At 40.8% G+C, this 16,984-nt stretch overlaps 1 protein-coding gene across 1 annotated transcript; it reads right to left on the reverse strand.

The window, feature by feature from the left end:
• Positions 1–11,709: 11,709 nt before the first annotated feature.
• On the reverse strand, positions 11,710–13,803 carry fam43b (family with sequence similarity 43 member B). The gene has a single exon (XM_018760315.2). It carries the CDS (start codon positions 13,580–13,582, stop codon positions 12,617–12,619), a length of 966 nt encoding a protein of 321 aa, XP_018615831.2. The 5' UTR covers positions 13,583–13,803; the 3' UTR covers positions 11,710–12,616.
• Positions 13,804–16,984: the final 3,181 nt, after the last annotated feature.

Below are 16,984 nucleotides of genomic sequence, written 5' to 3' on the forward strand. Positions count from 1 at the left end.
CCTTGGAAGTGTTCTTAAAACCAACAATGAAGCATTTGCTATAAGAGCTTTACAGTGAAGAACATTCATAGTGTCTTAAAGAAGTTGTTCTGTTGAAGATATGGTGGTTGATGATGATGATGATCTGTGTCTTCCTTTGCTCCATGCTTGCTGAGCTACACATAATCAATCTGTTTTGAGGTTCTCCTGTACAGAACAGCTGCTCTCCTCTCTCTTTCTATCCCCAAGTAGCCTGGTAGAAAAAAGTCAGATAGGGCTTGTTCCATTTGCACTCTGTACTCTCTGAGAGAAGAGGGAGTTTTTCTTGGGCCCAGTTTCAAGAGCTGCACAGTTTTGACACATCACCTAACGGAAGGCATTGGACAAACTAGATACACAGAAGATCAATGTCAATGGCCTTCTATTTGAGGGATGCAGTAAATTCAACTGACAGCAAGAAAATGAACAGATGAATGAAGTGATGAAACTGATGAGCGTAAACCAGTCCCAGGTCAGCACAAGTTGACGCCTGGCAAATCACGAGGCTTCAGTTTGACGTCAACACATGCTTGGCTCTGATCATTTCTTCTAAGTCACGGTGCTCTGGTAGATATTTCACAGAGTTGTCCCCCTTGGTCAGCAAGTTTACGTAAATAATGACAGTGGCATACCCTTTATCTCTTTACCCTTTATACCCTCTATATGACATCATCATCACCTCTGTTTACATGGTGGATGATGGCACTCACCCATATGTGGTTTATGACATTTTACTTACAATTGGGAGCAACACAGCTCACAAGACGGCAAAATGTAGCTTTAATGCCTGACTAGCTTTAGACCTTTTGCGGAAATTAATGTATTAAGTTTCTTTCCAAAATCTTGCAGCCAAAAAATCTGCATAATGATTACTTTTTCCGATACTCTACCCACCCAAGGCACTTAATAAGGCATTAGCCTCATACAGTGGAATTTCAGCATTTCCAGAGAGGATTTGCAGAAGTTTAATATTTTTTGCTTAATCCCTTATGAAAAATTTTAGCCTCACAAGGCAAAAACTTCAAGTGCATTGCCAGTTCCTCATGGTATTGCTGTAGTTGGCCTGGTCTGGCTGAAACCTCGATGACCTACTGTTCTCTTCCCCTCCGTCAAGGTCTGTGACAGGTCAGCCATAGCAGATAGGTTGCTGGTGGCTTCCGAGAAGCAACCTCTTCATGCATGTGCTGTCCAGCTCACTTGTCCTACAGTTCAAGCACCTGGCACACTCTACCTACCTGCCAGGGCATCTTGAAAATTCAGAAGAGCAATTTGCACTTTGCTGGTTTGAAATAAACTGTTATCTGCTGAGACCGAATGTGTTCCTTAATGGTAAGTGTAAGAAAAGGTTTGTTTGCCGTTCCTTAATTATTTCTTCTGTAATGATACCATGTTCAGCAAAAGACACAGATCTAACTGTTTCTAGAAAGAAAATTAAGCAAATATTCTTTAGGTTATATAAAGGTTATGAGGGCATAGCAAGAATTTCAATTTTATTGTAAAGAACTCGCATCTGCATCTAAGCTTCTGCTTCTGTTGATGAAATGCACTAACATTTTTCTCTGAGATGTACGTCCCTTTGGAGAAAAGTGTCTGCTAAATGAATAAATAATGTATTATGCATCAGAGGATCTCAGTCTCCCAGATCATTCCTGGAAACACTGGTCTTAAATGCATAATAATAAAAGAAGTGTCCTCAGTCACAAAGCCTATTTTAAATGGCCATTCAGTGCAAGAACATGAAACATCCTCCATCCTGACAGCCTTATGGGTTGAATTAACACTGACTCATATTATCCCATATGTCACAACCTAGCAGACAGAAACATCTTAAATGCTCTATACCATCACATAATTGCTCTATACACTCATATCACAGCGAATGTAAAAGTATAAGGTTAATTTAAAATCCTGTGATGGACTGGTGTCCCATCCAAGGTGTACCCCTGACCAGCCTAGCACCCTGTGCTTCAAGGATAGGCTCCAGGCCCATTAACTCTGCAGAAAGACAGGTACTTAATGATTAGTGAGTGAGTGAGTGAGCAAGTGAGTGAGGGAGGTTTTATTTCCCAAAAAACCCTAGTACATGGGATAGTATGGTGTTTTAAACATTTGAATTTACAACCTGATTTCGAGATTTCCCAATACAGTGCCTAGCACCTGCAGATTTTTTTCAGGCGTATGGAATAGGAAAAAAATTAAATAAGGAAAATAAGGAAAAAATTAATGCAATTAAAACTTCAAAATTACATGAAGAAATATAATTATGGAATTTCTAGAAATTTCTGCTCTTTGTCTTAACTGTAAATCATGTGATTTAGCATTGAATTAACAAAGTGCATCATCTCAATCTATGTAATTCCACTGGCCTTTACTCTACTTTTTGCACATTTTGGGATGAAACTGGCCAGGGCTACAAAAACCAAACTCCAACTCTGCCTGAAGGTTGCCTGTTCAAGTTTTGACACAGGATTTGCTCTGACATCCCTAAAAATGTTATTTTTAAATAAAATAATTTCAAATAACTATAATAATTTAATTAAACTAATTTCAAATATAATTAATTAAAATGAAATACACACACACACACACACTTTCTGAACCACTTGTCCCATACAGGGTCGCGAGGAACCGGAGCCTACCCGGCAACACAGGGCGTAAGGCCAGAGGGGGATGGGACACACCCAGGACGGGACGCCAGTCCATCGCAAGGCACCCCAAGCGGGACTCGAACCCCAGACCCACCAGAGAGTAGGACCCGGTCCAACCCATTGCGCCACTGCACCCCCCTAAAATGAAATATTTAATTTTAATTAAATAAAAATATATAACAAATACAAATAATTTAAAAATTGGAAATAAAAATTAGTAAAACTGTAACCATAATTTGAGTAAAAAAACCTAATAAATCCTGACAGTACTGGACACATGTACCCTCCATCCCAAAGGACATGGACATTTGAGACAGAATTGGCTTGCAGAGTGAGCATCCACCTCACTGTTCCCTAGTAAGGGATGGGGTATCTGATTGTAATCCCTTTCAAGGCTGTTGAAGCACACAGCTCAGAGAAGAAAAGAGAAAACTTTATCTTCTCAACACCATTCATCCCAAAGTTTCCCCTTTTTAATTAGGAAAGTTGACTTTATTTCGGGAGTGGATTTCAAAGCTTTGCTGCCAGTATATTGCTCAAGGAGGGACTCTGTTATTCGGCAGTAAAAAGTAATTTAGGGATTTTATTCACTTGTTTCTCTTCTTTATCTCATTCTGAAAACCACATAAAAGGCAGTGATGAAAACAATGACACTGGACATAATTCAGCTGTGTGTGTGGGGGGTGTATTAGTTTTATTACTGCATTAACTTGCTGGAGAGGACAGCTCTGTGAGGTCTGCTGAGGTTTTTAATCTGCAGGGAGAGTGCTGAAAGGAAAATGAAGAGATGATGCGAATGGCATATTGAGGAGGGCAGATAGATATGTCTCCATGCTAACGTCGTCCCTTGTTTGGGTGCATCATAAATATACATGAATAGTTTTGGGGGAGGAGGGTGTCAGCTTATGTGAGTGAAAAGAGTGAAACAGACATTGATGGCGAAGTTAAAAAAGGGACATAATATGAGTTCCCCCACACTCCATTGCCACGTCATTCTGTGGACTACAGAGTGACATGGTGACATTACAGCAGCGAGATTTGTTTTTTAATAAGGGACCACTCTGCCTGATATTGTTATGCGACAGCAAAAAATAATTTAGTGGCGGTGCGCTTCTCATGAGATGTGTGCTGATGAGATGATTATCTGAGACATGAAGCAAATGTATAAAATATGAGCTTTCCCTGAGTTGACCCTGTGCCAAGACTCTGTGACAAGAAGTGCACCGCTGACCGCTATGAACCCTGCTTTGACTCCAGTTACAGCTGGCAGACTACAACGGTGCACCTGATGTGCAATATTAATATTAATAATGTAATATGAATGCAAACACGTAGCGAGACACCAACCATTCCTATGGATCATGGAGTCAGCAAACCTGTTCACCTTTGCTCTCAGAGGGATGGCATGTAATACATTCTAAAATGTTCATGACTCCTGCATACCATTGATTCTTTTAATTAATCTGTTTCATTCAAAAGACATGAAATACACACAACTGGGCAGAGCCGATAAACGTGCACAAAAAATTCATGTCAGCCTTTTACAAACAAGATCTTTTAATATAAATTCCACAAAAACATAATTTGAAAAGGCTTGCATGGGAAAAAAATTAATGAATTTTAAAGAAAGAATCATGTTTAAAGCATGAAAGGCAGAGGAATCAGAAAGGCTGGCACTGCATTGCATTTTTCTTGATGCAAGTTAGTTCTGAAGCCCCACTGAGCTGTGAATAGTTCAGATGGCCATGACATTGTGTTTGAACAAGAATGTGTTCTATGGTATATAACACTGCTTGATAACATAAGGAAAAGCTTTCCTTGGTGGAGCAACTAACTGAAGAATGACAAAGAAATCAAGATGAAAGGTTCCTGGACCTGCATGTCTAATATATCATACATCTACATAATGCCCCGAAAGCATGTGTAAATTCACATGACTCACCCTTCATTTGAGATATGAACCCTACATCATTTATGGAAAAAGCAATGGGTCTTCACTTTAGGGACCACAATGAAACATATAATAACTCTTCTGTTAAAGTATGTAATGTCTCAACACAGTGCATGTACTGTAAATTCGAGTACAGTACATCTTCTATACATAGTGTCTGTATAAGATAAAAGTATTTCATATATAAACACAATAAAGTATGTACAGTAGTAAAGTATGGTTAACATCTCCCTGTAGGGTAGTTCTATTTGATTGCTATCCTTCATCTTGATTTTCTCCTGGAAACTGGATAAAATGACGTGGAAAATGTTAAACATATGCAACAGCAACAACAAATGTGGTTTTCAACTCATTGTTGAAAGCATCTTGTGGTCTGTGCTACAGAGGGAGCTTGGCAAACTAGCAACTTTCAAGAAAATAGAGGGTGTTTTCTGAGATGATACTCAATGTCCCCATGAACCAAATGCTTTTTTTAATCATTCACATTGCAAGGATTTTTTTTCTCAGCAGCCGTACAGTATTCAGTAAAGTAACTCTTTACATGTAAGCTTCGTTGGGTGAGCCAAGGTCTCCCACACAGGCCGCTTCCAGCCAGGGCTGCTTTAAAGTGCAAATTACAGCAGCTCCTTTATAGTTTTCATTTACTCTGCTGATTCTCGAGGGACAGCTTCCTCTGCTTTATTTATGACAGCATTGCATAACTGCCACACCGAGAGTCCTCTAATTAGTGTTTTCAGACAGGTATACAGTCTTATTTCAGGGATCCTGTTAAGCATGAAATGGAAAGTCTTCAATAACCGGACTCAAGGTGTTCTTTCAGAATTTTAAACATGTTTATTCCTGTAATGTTAAGATCCATATAGAATTACAAATTTGGCATTGTTAATAATGGTTACATCCAGACTTAGCTGGGTAGCATAGTGGTTACAGCTGCTTTCTTTGGACATAAGGATTTCAGGTTGAAATCATACCTGTAATATGCTGGAGCAAGATACTTACCCTAAATTCCTGCAGTACAATTACCCAGCTGTATAAATGGGGAAATAATTGCAAGTACATTCACCTTACACTTTCCACAAAGCAACTTACGACGTTGATCTAATCACAATTATTTACCCATTTATACAGCAGGGTAATTCTAGTGGAGCAATTTTAAGGTAAGTGCCTTACTCAAAAGTACTGCAACAGGAGGTGAGATTCAAACCTCTAATCTTTGGGTCCAAAGGCAGAAGCTCCCTCAACTACATCACCAGCTCTCTATGTAAGGACCTTGAGATTATAAGTTGCTTTAGAGACAAGCCTACTGAATGAATAAATGTAGCTGAATATATATGATGAAAATATGTTGCTAAAGCAAAGAGGAAAAAGTACACTTCTGACACCAGCATGATGTGATTCTTTGGAAAACTTGTATAGGATGCAAAATATATGCATTTGGCTTGGTTGAGTATTCTGTGAAAACATTCCCTAGTACCTCATGAAAACACTTTTTGAGTATTTGTAAGGAACTGGGAAAAGACAACAATTCTTCTAGCAGCTCAGCATGGCTGTCTGCAGTTGACTTGCAAATGTCACGCGGAACACAGGGAGTCGAGACGGCTGAACCCAAGTGCAGCGTTGTTCGTTAGAAGTTGAGGGAAGAGTCAAGGTCTCAAAACCAGGGACAGGCGAAGGGTCGGTCGATCGAGAAACAGGACAGGAACGAGGATCCATGGACGTGGTCGGAGAACGAAACAAGGTGTCAAGAAAGAACCGGAGATCGTGGACAGAGCAAGAGTGTAGTAACACGAGGAAGGGCAGTTGTCCCAAACGAGATTCCGCAACGGTACAGGAGCTGAAGAGGGTCTTTATAGGATGAGCGATTACTCATGAGCTAGTGCAGAACCAGGTGTTGTTGCTTGTGTTGTGGGCGTGGACGTGACCGCAAACCTGCACCTCCCTCCATGTCTTGTCTCGACTATACAAGGCAAAGCAGTTTATCTCCCTTAAAATGAGGCCACATTTAATTTTTTTTAAATTTCTTCTGCCACCAGTTAATGACTTATTGAAAAATCCTTTCTGCAGACAACTGCTGAGTTTTCACACCGAATTGTAAAAATATGCAGAAATTAGGTCAATATTTTTTTATACTTAGTAATTTTTTAAAATGTTTATTGGGTCTATCCAGGTCCTTGTTGTATGAGTGTACTTCCTCTTTAGCTAATGCAAAAAGAATTGCTCAAGGGGAAACTAACTGTATAATGTTTTTTTGGTTTTAGTCATTTATTCAAGGCAATATGGTGTTCTGCACATTTTGATTTTTATTTGTGTAAATTTTTAAAATTTTCTTGGTCCTTTCTTCAGTATTATTGAGAGACCGAACTTGAAAAACCACATTAAAATGTTTTACTCAGAAGAGTCCCCTGCAGATACACTGACAGCATTTCAGAGTATCTAGCAGCTGCTACTTCTCTCGAAAGAAAGGCACTTTGACATCGTGATGGGTTCATGTTCCAGCGGGATGCCTGTTGGTGAGAATGGATAGATGTTTCTCCTGAAAGCTCAGCTGGGACAAAATTGGACTTACAGTACATTACTGCACTGGAAACACTGTGTAAGGTCTGTAGAAAGGAATTGGTCCTTAGGTTCCTACTTTATCCACTGACCCAAGACACAATGTAATGGTTGTATCACACACTTCAGATTTTTATTTACAGGTCATTGATAAAAGCATAAAACCACCAGTCTGTAATTGGTATGTACACTATCTTTGACATTAAAGTGGCTATTTTGCATGGTAACCATGTAAATGAAAATAATAGTTTTACTGAAACCCCCCCCTGTTGTAATTTTTACACGATCACCCATCACCATCAGCCTGAGGAATTTTTATATTAATATTTCTCTCAAGTGCAGTAGGACTGTGCTTTCCGAATCCATGCTGGGTCCTGTAACACTGGCCCGGATGGTGGAGTGTAATTGCCATCATTCCCAGCATCCAGCTTAATTTAAGGGCTTAAGTGGTTGCAGTGGACCTGCCTCTCTTGCTGGGAAAAATGTGTTGCTCTTTCAGCTGGTGTTCCGGCTCAGCACTGTGACCTGCTGTTAGCTTGGCTCTAGATTGCGCTGGAGAACCCTTGGATAGCTGTCTGCTGTTCCCAAATCATACTTGTAGACACAGAAAGTCATTTTGACATGGACTTGGCACAGTTATACAGAATGAGCTAAAACAATATTGGGGTGTCATTCATTCAAAATGAATCATCCCAATGGAACTTGAGAGGGGAAGAAACATGTTTTCAGACATTGCGTTTGCTGATCTTCTACTTGTTTGGTAGCCGTAATGGTATGAACACTAGTTCTTTCCAGAAGGTTCGGCATGAAGGCAGGATCGCAGAATCAATCAATACAAATCTGTGCTAAAATTTCTTGGCCGGAACATGAACATCAGTTGAGTTAGCCAACCTGAGGCTAAACGTTGCTGTTCAGAGCTGCACACCTGTTTTTCTCAGGCAGATGTGATCATTTCAGCAATCAACAAAGGGGAAGTTCTCATTTGAATAATATACTTGGATTTTTACTGCTACAGATTGGTAAAACATAACTGTCACCATCATGTTTCCATAAGAATCCAGACTAAGTTGTTGCCAAGGATTAAACTCTCTTTTCATCCTGTAATGGAGGACTTTACAGCTTCAGAATGTGCTTGAAAGGGCTGAAGTAAACGTTGGCCTTCAGTTCTTTAATGGTAGCCATGTGACGTAAAGTTCTTCACGCTTTCAGCTAGTATTTAATTACATAGCTTTCCTCTTTGCATAATTGCGAGTTTGAAGCATTTTTTACCTCTGTTCTTTACAAGTAGCAGGTCTTCATGGCAATGAACAAACAACCACCCAGCTGTGTGTTATTTTGGTCTCTATAGTTATAATAAATATTTAAGTACTGATATTAAATCAAAGCAAATTGTAATGTGCACTATATAAAAGGACAAAATCTGGCAGGAATGCAGAAGCCTGAAGGAAGGATAATCTTCATTTAAAATGATTATTTTGGATCAGCCAATGCTTTTAAACAAAAGCAGCTTTCTTACCTACTAATACAGTGAGATATTTCAGAGGAACAATTCCAGTTAAAATACCTTGCAAAGGGGTTAAACAGCAGGATCTCTTGCGCTGGTTTGTCACACTGGTATATTTACCGAAGTACTTTTCTGAAATGACACTACAGCAGATCTGGGGTGGGAGGGTAAACTGGCAACTTTCAGTTACAAGTCATTCCTTTTAACTGCTACATTACCTTGCCCTCCCATTACTTCTACTTCTCGAACCCTTCTCCATACATACTGATGTACTGTATTCTGACTGTCGCCTCTCCCGCTGTCCTGCACAGGCCACCATCTCCCTGTGGGCATAAGATGTGACGCATTTTCCGTCTGAGAAAAGCACACAGCGTACTGTCTCGCTCTGAGGCAAAAACTGGCAAAGTGTAAAAACCTGAGTTCTCATGTACCGCTCTGGGTAAAGTTCTGCGGTAAACAAATAGTGCAACGTGGATTCAACTCACTGAATTTATTGATTCAATAAAAACGCAAGCCCCGGACGTACCTCAAATCCGCAGGCAGATGCTGGAAAGAAATTCTGGAAAATGCCAGCTCTGGCTTGCTCTGCCACTTCTTAAGTATTCCCCGGGGAATATATAATGTCAAAAGAGCTGCAAACACTGGGCTTTTGACCAGAAGGTTGTAATTCTTCCATCCCAGGGTGTCTCATCTTACAGGAGTTTGTACTCATGAATAGTTCTTAAAATCATTAAAATTCCATAACTGCAGTAAAGAAAGGAAAATAAACAAAAATACAAAATTCTTAAATGATAAAATCATGGAGAATCTGTGTCCATTTTGTTAATTAATTAATTCATTGTTGCATTTTTGGTGCTTTGAATTTGGTACATTAAATTCTTTTCCTTAAAACATCTTTTTTTGTTGTTGTTGTTAAAATACAAGTAGGTCAAAGGATTTTATTCTGTCTTTGTACTCATTATGTCATATATTTAGAAGTGTGAAATGGATTTCGTTGTTTTGGTGTTCAACAATAAGCTTTGGTAAGTGTTATACAAACACAATATGCTGTGATTCTATTTATCGCCACCAGAACAGTCTGGCCTTTAGAAATGGTGTCTCACAAAAAGACAATGTAAGGAATATGATCAGCCACGGTTTCCCCTGTAGTTCTCAATTTTTCAGCTTCTCATTGTTTAGGAAATATTCAGGACACCCTGTTTTCCAGTGACATTTGTTTGTTCTGTCCTTAGGAGGGAGTATTGATCCAGCACGATACTGTCAGAGCACCTCGTTTCCTGTCCCTTCTTTACTGAGTAACACATACGCACGAGATGTGCTGGAACAGCGTGTCGCAGAGAAGCTCAGGAGATGTTATTTTCCTTGAAGCTAGCGGGGGGGGGGCTTTTGCAGAACTACACAGCTTAGAGATTTGGCATCTCCTGCTTTTCTGGGTTTCCTCAGAAGGCAAAGCCCACTGCTACACCACCACTGCCAATTTCCGTGAGATTTTTTTGAGATATAACTGTGTTTTGCAACTGTGCTCTTTGGGATAAGATCCAGACATGGATGCCAGGAGTGGGCTGCGAACACACACAAGTCCGCTCGGCCCGAAGGGGCTGGGAAACCCCCCCTGTGAAAAGAACGCCATATGTGTGCTTGCTTGTGGGTCTTTGTAAACAAGTGTCCTGCCAGATGTGTGTTGATTTCTCTATTGCCAGCATATGGCTGCACAAACCACCAGAGCTGGACGGACTGTGCAACCAATGTTTCATCGATTCAGCATTTATAATGAGGAAAAGCTCAGTGAGTGCAGTAAACACTTCAGTTGCTTAGGGTCAGGGTTAGGGTCAAGGCTAGGGTTAGGGTGCTAGTGTATCATTCTAAGTGAGAATAAAAAAAATGAAGCAATGTGTTAACATACTATTCACGAAACTATTAATTTACATTTTATTTTTATATTATATTACTGATACCTGGATAACACGATTACATACTTGCATTTTGATAACAGTTGGTTTAAATACAGTCACAGCGTAAGAAAGCTGTCCTTCAAATTTATTTGTCTCACCGTTACAACGCTCAGACAAGAACCACAAGAAGCGACTGGAGAAAGCACAAAACTCAGTCCGAGTCCAATTTGGCCATCTGCTTGCTGACAAGTAACTTAGTCCCCTTGCCATTCTTCTGGCCTAAGTTCTTGACTCCTGTGATCGCCCTGCAGTCTCCAGCTCTGAATGTTTCTCACTTGGCTGAGAGTTGCGCAGAAGGTTGACAAAACACTTTTTACTCCCTTCCCCCACTGCACGGCATCCCCTTCAATCAGCTGATTAATTGCCTTGGTCGGAAAGAGAGGCTGAGTGGTCATTTCAAGCAGCTGAGGGATTTGTCGAAATGACCTGCACCTCTCGCCAACACTGAGCAATGGTTTTTGCCTTTCGTGCCTTGCCGTGATGTGCCTGCTGACCAGCGTCTCTCATATACAGCGGACGGTGATCAGTGACAACAACCGGTGTTCTGAAATGCGTACCCTATCCCGTCTCATTTGTTACCTTTTCTGACACCTCAAGATATATTTCCCCTTCCTCCACGGGTGGGAAGAAATGGAAAATCAAAGACGTGAATCCACGTAATTCGGCACAATTTACTTGCAGTTAATTGTGTCTTTTTGCATTAATATATTTGGTGTGTGTGTTTATTCAAGAGAACCTACTGTATATTGTCTCAGTCAAAAGCTGTGCAATCTATGAAAACTCAGACTGTTCCATTAAGAAATTTCTCAAATAAATTCACGAAAAGTGGAGCCCTCCAAAATCAGTAAGTCTTTTTCAGGCACAAAAGCTGCAAGTACCACCCCATCGATGCAGGTCGTTAAAATATCATTTTATTCTCAGGAAGTTTAAAGACAAAAATTATTCTACTATATTTTTCTTGGTAGCAGTTTTTCCAAAAATATAATGTTATAGAGTATGTTTTTAAACATAATAATTTTTCATCAAAGCTTTTGCAGATCACTCAAACATGAATAGAGAAAACAGAGAGCTCGTTGTCAGGTAGGTTTGTCAGTCTTTATTGCATTATAAAAAGTAATGCAAATCAACCACATCCACAATGGAGTTCTGCATTAAGTACAGGAATCACAGTGCAGAGCTAAAACACTCCCAATATATAAAACATATAACCATAAAAAGCTAAACCCTAAACAGAACTCCAGCTGTCTGGTTGTCATGCACAGGTCATAAGCGGGGCTCTAATAAATGTCAGCTATAAATACGTCAACCTCACGGTTCAGTTCCTAAATTATGGCTTACTTGATTAGTCAATACAGTGCGCTGGTAACAGTGAGTGTGTCTTTTATCATTTGTTCTCACGAGGATTGAATACATACTGTATGTGCTCACTCAAAGAGATTTAATCAGCTATGGAAAATTCCAGCAGGGTTGTTTTTTTTCAACAATGAAAAACAAAAGTATTGTCTTTGACAAATGGTCTTTGTTGAACACCATTTACCCGATGATCCAAAAACTGTCAGCACTTCAGCCCAAAAGTAACTATGGTGTCGATGATCCAAAAACTGTCAGCACTTCAGCCCAAAAGTAACTATGGTGTCAATGCTCCAAAAACCCTTTGATATTGATAGAAAATAATCTGAGAAGTATATCTCACTTTCTGCTCAGTCTGAAACTAATGAGTCTTGAGAGGTTGGAAAGATACAAAGTGAGTCAAGTGACTGTTCTTTTTGTTGTTGCCTGGTCACCTCCAGAGTTCATTGCTCCTCGTTGTGCTATCGATGGTCCGAGGGTTTGAGCCCTTGCAGGAATAATCCCCAGGAAAACAGTGCAGGTACTGGATAAAAAGGGTAGAGTTGCAGCAAGTCTTCTACCAGCTTCCCCCCCTCTTCCCGACTAGCCAGGCCACAGGACTGGGGAGGGTGGGTCTAACCAGGAGTGCATTGGGGTCTACTCACAACAGTCTGCCCATGCCAATCTGCCTTGCCAGACACCTGACGCCACCAATGCTGCACGAGCTCAGCCCATTGACAATCTTCTTCAAGTCCTGCTCGGGTGAAGGATTGGGGCACTCCTGGGACCGATGCATTTCCTTGCTCTCCCCCACATTTGCCTCCTTTGCACTCTTGTCAGAATTCTCCTCTTCCTCCTCTTCCTCCTCAGTAATGGGGCCCAGCTGATAGGCACCACGGGCATTGTCAGCAGGCGGCCGATAGTGGCACTGCCCATTAAGCAGTCTCCTCAGGGGCATGACAGGCACCGCATCATCCCCCAGCAGCTGTTGCTGGCAGTGCCGGAAGTCATTTTGGCGCTTGAGCCTCTTGAACTCAGTGAAGGCAGCAGTGGAGGTCTGGTAGAGGCTTAGAGCCATAGCTCGAGCCTTCTCAGGTTTGGTGACCAGCACCGCATGGCAGCGCAGCACCACAGCCTTGTTCTTGATCTGGTGCCGGTAGACCCAGGCAAAAATCTTGGGCCGGCGAGCATCAGCTGCACAATATGTGATGCGGTGCAGGAAATAGAGGTGGCCTGGTTTTTTGGCACCTTTGTCTTGGCTCATGCGGATGCCCTGCGGCCCAACGGTCAGCTTCATTTTGGTACTCTGCCCTCCGTAGTCACTCTTGCTCCAAATTTTGGCAACTGCCTCCTCCGTGCAGCCCTCCCCCTTGGCGGTGAGGGTGACAGCGTTTCCCAGGTAGCGAACCTTGTAGGTAGGATCCTCCTTGTTCAGCTCTACCTTCTGCCTCTTCGTGCGAAAGACACTGCCCAACCGTTCAAAGGGGTAGTCAGGCAGCAAGTCGGGGCAGGAGCGCACTAGTGAGGAGATGATGGAGTGGTAGGTCAGCCCCGCGCTCAGGCTTTTGGGCTTGCCCTTGGCCTCATCCTCTGCCAGCACAAATTTGCTCCGTCTCCAGGGCAGCATGGCTGGGACGGGTGCAGGAGCGTCCCTCCTCCTGAATCGGGCTCCGCAAGTGTGATAGTGAGAGAGTGAAAGAGAGGGTCAGAGAGAGAGGAACAGCTCTTCTGCACGTCGAGGGGAGAGGGAGACTGAGAGCAGAGCGCTCCAGCCAGCCTGTTCCCCAGCATGCTCCTCCTCCTCCTCCACCTCCTCTTGCCTGCATCATTTGGCACTGGGAGCTCAGCCCTTCTTTCCACCTCCCCCTCTTCTCTTCGGTGCCCTCCCCCACAGTGTTCTGTCTTTTTCAAAATCAGTCTCACACACACACACACACACACACACATACACACACACACACACACTGAGCAATGCCATGCTGTGCTTTTTTAGAGAGAATGTTCGGTTTCTGTAAATACATACCTCTGCATGTACACTGGAAGAAAAAGGACTGTCATTGTGCTGCAGTTGCACCATGTTTCCTTTTTTCAGGACAGCAGAAGAGTCAAAGAGGTCAAAACTTGTAACTGCTACCAGACCAGAGCTTTTGCCTTCATTTGTTTTTCTTTAGTGTAGAATGCGTTCAAACACCTCACAGACTTCATGCTAGCAGCACCACACTATGGCAACAAGCAGAATTTGTGTCATCCATAATTTGAGTAAGGCACTTTCTGACATCTTTGTGGTACTTTAAGATGCCTTTTTTTCCCCCATGATGGGTATTTACTTGGTTTGCTATTTTATCTTCCTTGTTTCTTTTGAGTTATCCACATGTCCACAAAGGTCATGTGACAGTCCTTCACTTTTTTCATTAATTATGTTCTGCCATATCCCTAATAATACAAAAGGTGGATCTGAAAAAAAACCTTTTGTTTCTCTTTTCAGTGTTACAATTCATACACAGTAAGAATTCCTGTCTAAATTCTACTGAAAAATTGATTTTCGTTTAGAATACTGATGACTGATGGGAAATAGGTATATGTATACTCAGCTAGCTTAAGAAGTAAGGTTAGAAAGGAGGTTAAGAAATAGCTCTTAATGTCACATAGATGTGATGGACCTTCTTGGGCTGATGGTTAGAAGTGGCCTTCTAGAGATGTGCTATACCTGTTGTCTTATTTTTTGTTTGAAGTTTTTCTCAATATTTTCCATTTAGTTCTCTGATTTGACATTTTGTAATGAGAAAGAAAGGGGAGCTAGTTTAACACCAAGCTCTTTTAGTCATTACTGGTTAAGCATAACACAACAAATTTTTGTATTTTATGACATAACACAACTCTGGGTGTGGTTCAGTAATCCATATGTTTTTTTCAGCATAGCAAAGAATCACTATGATTATAAATAAGTCCCTTATGTGAAAATATGTTTAAATTAGTGTATGCCTCAAAAATTAACTTTGAGGAACACCTTGACGATTAAGTTGAAATGCTGTATTTTAATTATTTGTATGCATTGCTGTGATTGACTTTATCCAAGACTGTGTAGGGTCATTTGGGGCCATTATTGATATGGGCAGTAAATCTTTTATATTTTGTTTTTCTTTGTCCAATTGCAACATATTGTTCAATATTATTTCATAAGAGTGCTATTGGTCAGCTATATAGGTAAGCTTGCTGTGATCATCAAAAACATCTTTAAATAATTTGTTTTTGTTTGGTGTCTAAGTGTTGAGGATTAATTTTCTCAAGTATGCCGCTCAAATTACTGGCCTTCATATTTTCCTTCTTGGTCAGCTTACAGATATCCATTTTTGAAAAACTTACTGGGCATTTTATTAATGCAGAATTTTATGTCTAATGTCAAAAAGGTAACTGCAGGAGTATACTGTAAAGTATACTATAAGTAAAAAAAAGTATAACTTGCACTTAGGACATAATTTAAAGTTTTACACACTTTTCAGTTTAAGTGTAAAAATTAGAACAAATTATAACCAAAAAAATAAATTTGTTTCAGCAAAAAAGATTTTCAAGAATTATTGCTTTTATGTTCACACACAGTGGCTGAAACTGCTTGTTCCAAGGAACTGGAGCCTAACCTGGCAACACAGAGTGCAAGACTGGAGACACACGCAGGAGGGGACACCAGTCCATCACAAGGCACCCCAAGCAGGACTCAAACCCCAAACCCACCAGAGAGCAGGACCCGGCCAAACCCACTCCGCCACCGTGCCCCTGCTTTCATGTTTTTCAAAGTTAAATTAGGATTGTCCAGAAATGGTGTATTTGTATGAACTGAAATATTCAGGACCTTTGGTATGGTTTCATTTGTACTGAGTCTTATAAATGTCCAAGTTTTATTCCTGAAAAGTATGCTGAAAAAATCAAGACTTTGATTTTATTTGGGGTGAATAACAATAATTAGAGCAGCTGGCATGTATGCCAGAAAGGGGTCCCAATGTTGAAATGTTACCAGTTCAGTCTGTGTGAAGTTAGCATGTTCTCCCTGTATTTGAGTGTGTTTCTTCCACACGCTCAAGTTTCCCCCAACAGTCCAAGGACTTGTGTTTCAGGTGCAATGATGACTCTAAATCTGAGAAAAATTTAATGAATGCATTCAAAGAAAATATAACTGTCACAGTGGGGCTACTCAACCACACATATCTTCAAAATTAAGTTTTCAGTAGTTACATTTTTGCTTTTAGACAAAATCACAATGGTACGTTTTTGGCAAGCAGCATTATACTCTCACATAAATGGTGTCTGTTACTTTTTCAGACACAATACATTCTGTCCTATTTCCATGCACTGCTACAGATATAAATCAAACTTACTGCTCATTGACCCACTTCCATTATATAGTGTATGCTGCCTTCACACTTGGTCGGTATTTCACTTGCAGCTGTAACATTAATAAAGGCAAGTTTATTCACTTGGTTTCCTAAGGAACACAGTGTCCCAGGACACTGTGCAGCTGTGCAGAATTATTTTTCTGGATCATTTGTGTGTGCACCACAGTAACTGAAGTAGTGTATTCACTTTGGCAAGTAACAAAAGAATTTCTTTGTGTATCTGGGGGAAAAATGACAGTAATATAATTAGATTTATTCATAACACTTGGCCTCACCACTTTGTATTAAGCAGAGTCCATTTGCTATTGTACATATAAGTGTGTGTTGTGCAGATTTGGTTAGAAACATAGCAGTCAAGGGCAGTTATAATTGGAATCATGGGGGATGTGCTGAGCCTGAGTAAATGGTACAGCATGGAATGTATTTCTAGGCCAGTCAGTCCTTTCCGGGGAGCTCACATCTGAGGTTTAAAATTCATTCATTCATTATCAGTAACTGCTTGTCGATTCAAGATGTATAGGAGGTAAAGCGGGTATACTCTGGATGGTAGCCTGGTTCTTTGCGGAGCAATCATACACACGTGTGTGTGTGTGTGTGTGTGTGTGTGTCTGTGTGTGTGAATATATATAAATACACACGCA

The sequence above is a fragment of the Scleropages formosus genome, chromosome 19 (genome assembly GCF_900964775.1).
Source record: "Scleropages formosus chromosome 19, fSclFor1.1, whole genome shotgun sequence".
Taxonomy (NCBI): Eukaryota; Metazoa; Chordata; class Actinopteri; order Osteoglossiformes; family Osteoglossidae; genus Scleropages; species Scleropages formosus.

Excerpts from the sequence above, each read along its gene's own strand:
- fam43b (XM_018760315.2), bottom strand. The coding sequence starts at position 13,582 with ATGCTGCCCTGGAGACGGAGCAAATTTGTGCTGGCAGAGGATGAGGCC.